At 39.5% G+C, this 5760-nt stretch overlaps 1 protein-coding gene across 1 annotated transcript in view; it reads right to left on the bottom strand.

The window, feature by feature from the left end:
- The window catches only part of LOC101859741, a 24991-nt gene that overhangs the window by 14115 nt on the left and 5116 nt on the right, over positions 1-5760 (bottom strand). Inside the window, exon 2 of the mRNA XM_035972751.1 lies at positions 2725-2878. Within this exon, the coding sequence (XP_035828644.1) occupies positions 2725-2878 (154 nt within the window). The remainder of the gene's footprint in view (positions 1-2724; positions 2879-5760) is intronic.

The following is a 5760-nucleotide window of genomic DNA, read 5'->3' on the forward strand; positions in this document are numbered from 1 at the left end:
CCCCCCCCTCCCAACCTTTTTTTCCACGTTTGGTCTGTCATTGTATTTTGTTACTTGGATCTATATGTGAGGCAGCGTGGTGGAATCATGCTCTCGTCAAAATAATCAAAGTGAAGAAACTTGCATTTTTCCGCAGGTTTGTGAATTTTTATCAATTTTTTTGTCTCAACACCTTTCATGCCCATTAAAGAACTCATTTCCATGAGGATTTTTCTTAAAAACCTTGATTAAAGGCACAAAATATGTAAATTTTCAGTTACCACGGACTCTTAAGCTAAGGAAATAACTAATCGTTGGCGGCCATTTTCTCACTTATTTTACCTCTGAAAACAGGTGATCCTCCACCTCCTTCATTTGCAAATATCTCGACTTGTATTCAAGATAAATATATATTTTTTTCATCCAAATAAGGACAAGTGAATACATTTAAGATGATACCAATAACTCTACATGCTCAAAAATTGACGAGAGCCTGATTCCACCACGTTGCCTCAGATATTCCTTTCACAAAAACCAAAGTATTCACCTTCCATGTTAGACATGTATTATTGTAAAAGTATTTGTGCCGTGCTGCGTGTACCACATGTGTCCCGGCAAAACACAAAAGAATGATTGCTTCAGATGATATCGTGTCACACTACCACAGTGCTGATCATTCTGGTTCGAATCCCAAAGCCGGTCCTTAGCATATCCTGATTTAGTCAATCCTGACCTAGGATAGTATAACATAGCATAGTATAATATAGCATGTTATTCTGACACACTATAAAACACCACACCACACTACTCCACGCCACGTTATGCCACATTTTTGAAAGATGGTAATGATTTAACCCCTCCCCCCCTCAAAATCAGCACAATTTAAATCATTCCGACCCCGGCTGTGAGGGCTAATCCGGGCTGAGAGGGATACAACATCTCAACAGAAAGACCGAGATATTTGATATACTTTACTCTCCACTTGGGTATCAAACTTGTGCCTCCTGCTTGCAACAGCGAAGCGTCAAACCGCTACATCATAGACGTCGAACGTCAAAAAACACCACACCACTCCACACCAGGTCACGCTTCCACACCATACCATACCATACCATACCATACCATACCATACCATACCATACCATACCATACCATACCATACCATAATATGACAATTCATTACACTTTATAAACAGAAAGATAGTCTCGTTCCAAGATCCTTGCCACAATTTAGAGCAACCTGTTCATTAGCTATGGTTCGAGTTATTGGGGCTACAGCCCGTGTCAATTTGATCGAAATAAGTGCAATGTCAGACACGTAAACAGTATGCAATTATTTAATTTAAGTCGCACTTGTAATCAGTCACTGACCCATCCACGTCGTTATCTAAACACTGCTTGTAAACACTCTTTTTGCAAAATATAAAATAGACAGGCTAAAGAAACTATAGTTCATCGTTCACTTTACGCTTCCCGTACGTTTTTAATTGAATCATTATTTTGTAAAAATAATGCCCTGGGTACATAGTGCGCTGCGTACAAAGTATATGTTCCGTTTTATGGAAGTCTGCGCCAAAGATTAATTACTTCATAAACCTGGAACTGGAAGTGCATAATAAGTTGATACGGACTTGCCAAAAGGACTCGATCGAATACCTGTGACGTCACATCAAGGGTGTTTTTGTTGTTGTTTGGTTTACTATCGCTACTAATTCTAGGCATGGCGAACATTTCAAAACCTTCATAGCACAAGTTCAGGCTTGGAAAATGTATCCCTGTTCCGAAAAGTTCTGTCTGAAGGCAAAGACAAAGGCTCGAGTTAATAGAAGAGACCGGTAGAAGTAGAAGAGATGGCCTGTGACGACACTTTTCATAATGCAGATGGTCTTGCTTAGGGCTACAGTGCTGTCGAGATACGGGTATAGACTTGCATTCTCTCACAACTATTCTTTAAAATATAAGTGCGTTTTAAACGTGTTTGGTAAAACGCATGTGAAGCATTGTCGAATGCAATGCCTTCAATATCTTAATAACGACTTCGAATAATCTTACGATTTTGATAGAGTTGATCTGATAAAACATTTGTGAGGCAGCGTGGTGGAATCAGGCTCTCGTCAATTTTAGGGGAACTAGAGTTATTGGTATCATCTTAAAACTTGTTCACTTGTCTTTATTAAAATGAAAAAAAATATCTCTTTATCTTGAATACAAGTCGAGATGTTTACGAATGAAGGAGGTGGGGTCACCTGTTTTCAGAGATAAAATTAGTGAGAAAATGGCCCCCAAAGATTAGTTATTTCCTTAGCTTATGAGTCCATGGTAACTGAAAATGTACTTTTTTGTGCCTTTAATCAACGTTTTTCCGAAAAATCCACACAGTAATGAATTCTTCAATGGGCATAAAAGGTGTTGAGCCAAAAAACAAAAATTTGATAAAAATTCACAAACCTGCGGAAAAATGCAAATTTCTTCACTTTGATTATTTTGACGAGAGCCTGATTCCACCACGCTGCCTCACATTTGGTTTCTGACCCCATGGTCTTAGTAACTCAGGACGGCCAAAAAGATGTCAGATAGAACTATGTAATTCTAAGGTAACGAAAAGGTAACGGACCCACCAGGCTGTTTACAAGTATTTTATAATGCAAAAAAAGCAGAAGAGGACACGAATTAGTTCTGTTGTGATCACGAAATGTGGCCTTTATCACGCGGGCTCGTCGTAAATTCTAACTCAACGACTCAAACGCAGCGCTGCAAAAAGTGCAAAGACATCCGTGAACAGCCGCGTTCTGAAAGACTTTTCAAAGCTCTCATAAATCTGACACTTGTGGGCCGGCCACCAGGACAGATGGGCTGTAAACTGGCCACTGTCCACTACAGGGATGACCACAAACAAAACCTGTGGAGTAATTGGAGGTGGACACGAGGAACGAACGAGTTTTTCACCATCGCACTCGGGATTTGTGGGATCTTTTTCTTTTCAGCTTAGTTTTAGGTTTGTTTTTGGGAGAGAGAGTGTGTGCAAGAGAGAGAGAGAGAGAGAGAGAGAGAGAGAGAGAGAGAGGGGGGGGAGAGGAAGAAAGAAAGACAGAGAAAGAGAGAGACAGAGAGAAAGAGAGAGAGAAAGGGAGAGAGTGAGAGAGGGAGTGAGAGAGAGAAAAAAATATAGAGAAAGAAGTAAAAGAGACAGACAGACAGACAGACAGACAGACAGACAGACAGACAGACAGACAGACAGACAAACAGACAGACAGACAGACAGTCACAGCGGGGGTTGGAGAAGGTAGACAGAAAGGTAGAGAGAGATTTTAGAAAAAATTATAACATAATACAGACAATTACCTGCTCACAAAGGCTTTTAACGAGGTCGGTGATGTAAGCTCAAAAGGAAACAACACCAACCAAATGTCCATAATAAGAGGGAAAGAAGGCGAATGTAGGCGAAAGTTATGCTAGGCTTTGTTGTCATAAAGCTTGGAGCGAAGACCACCATGATTTACTTATGACATTCTGGGGTTCAGGAATGACCAGGGGTCAACTGAGAGCCAATGTCCTTACACGTACCAGGTCATAGATGGCCTTCCAGTGTTACTTTTATTGGGACAGGTGGCTTTCCGGAAGATACCTTGCCCGAATTTCTGTTTCTCTTCCTGCATTTAGAGGAACTGTTCAGTTTAGTTCTCAGTTAGGTTCATCTCCTCTTTCTAACTCAGTTTGGTAATTGCCGCGATAAGCTAGCCAACCCTTGCATGGATCCAAGAGAGCAGGGAGGAGAGGCTATGGCATTGTACCAACCGTGATGATACCTTTTCTTTCTCTTACAAAGTGTATAAGTATTGATTATTAGTTAATCGTAATCCTTAAAATAAAAATCTTTACCCTCTAACTCAGTTTTCTCACTACGTTGGCTGCTAGTAGGACAAATCTTATGGACTTTTTCTGTTATCCAATCACATCCAAGGAGTAGGCTGAAGAGAAATGTCACCGTAACAATTAACCCCTTCACTGCTGAAACATTTCCATCAACATTTGTACCGACAAGATAAAATATTAGTTCTTGAAATATTTTAACACAGAGAATTGTTTCAGAATAAGCAAAATCACAAACGGTAACTATATTAACCAACTAAAACTTCTTTTGCAACCAGATGAAACAAAATAAGTGGAGAATACAAGCCAGAAAACACGTCTACTCAGCAGTGAAGAGGTTAAAACAAACTTAGAACAGAAAGTAAGACAAAAAACCTGACAAGAGGGGTACTGTTTACTACGTAAGACACGTTCAATGTACATGCCGCCTGAACTCTTCGTAGTTACATAATAATATGATATGTCATAGGTTTGACGTCCATTTTAACATTTGTGAGGCAGCGTGGTGGAATCAGGCTCTCGTCAATTTTTGGGCATGTAAAGTTATTGGCATCATCTTAAAGCTTGTCACTTGTCTTTATTTGGATGGAAAAAAATATCCGTTTATCTTGAATACAAGTCGAGATATTTGCAAAAAAAAGAGGTGGGGGTCACCTGTTTTTAGAGGTAAAATTAGTGAGAAAATGGCCCCCAAAGATTAGTTATTTCCTTAGCTTAAGAGTCCGTGGTAACGGAAGATTTACATTTTTTATGCCTTTAATCAAAGCTTTTAAGAGAAATCCACACAGAAATGAGTTCTTTAAAGGGCACGAAAGGTGTGCCAAAAAAACAAAAATATGATAAAAATTCACAAACCTGCGGAAAAATGCCTCGCATTTATTAGGTTATTTAATATAGGGGCTGCAGTGAAGCAGTTTGTTACGAATCTGACAGCTTGACGTTTGAAGTTTTAATCTAACAAAGAAAGATTATTGTATCCCCAACTTTCTAGATTTGTTTTTTGTTTTAGTTTAGGTTTTACGGTGCTTGCAACTGCATACGGCTTTCTGGATTGTTTTCTCTTAAAGTGATGTATTTTTTAAAAACCTAGCGTTGCATTTTCAAAATAATTTCTTATTTGTCTAGCGAGCCATTCATCAGAATGCTCCGAAGAGTGTTCATGTTGTCGGAAATGGCTATTTTACGGATATAAAAATGATGTAAAGTGCAAATTTGGCTACCCGGCTGAAAGACGACAACTGAGTAGTCTATGGTTATTTTATAGTCGATATTTTTGAAGGGTTAGCGAGTCGTTCCAACAGATGCCCCTGCAAACAGCTTATTTCTGTTTGCACAAAGAGTACAGATCTGTAGCAAAGTGTTTTTGTATATTGTCGTATCTGCTTTCCACAATAATACAGTGGGAACGTCTCTGGATTACTCATGTATATTAAGCCATATCTACCGGAGATCAGAAGTGTGTCTAGTCACGAACGATATCCGAGCCTTGAATATCAAGAAATGGAGGCTCTGTCGCTCAAAAATATCTTCTTCAGGAGGAAAATAATCCTTCAGAACTTACGCGGGACTGGAAGTTAAAACTTTATTCTCCCTTTATCTCTTGATCGTCTGGTCGGCCAGAAGGCGGGAAACAGACAGGAAAATTGTTACATTATTTCATTGTTCTGGCTCTCTTTTCTGTTTTGCTGTATCGTTTTCCTCGTGTTTTAAGAGCCCAATGGTGTGTGTTTTGGGTATTGTCCTCTTCTCTCCTTCTTGTTTTCTTTCTGTCTGTTTCTTTATTCTAGTTCTCCTCTCACTCGCTCGATTGCGAGAAATAATGAGGGAGACAGTGAGAGAGAGAGAGAGAGAGAGAGAGAGAGAGAGAGAGTGAGAGAGAGAGATAGAGAGAGAGAAAAAGAGAGAGAGAGA

The sequence above is a fragment of the Aplysia californica genome, unplaced genomic scaffold, assembly GCF_000002075.1.
Source record: "Aplysia californica isolate F4 #8 unplaced genomic scaffold, AplCal3.0 scaffold00826, whole genome shotgun sequence".
NCBI lineage: Eukaryota > Metazoa > Mollusca > Gastropoda > Aplysiida > Aplysiidae > Aplysia > Aplysia californica.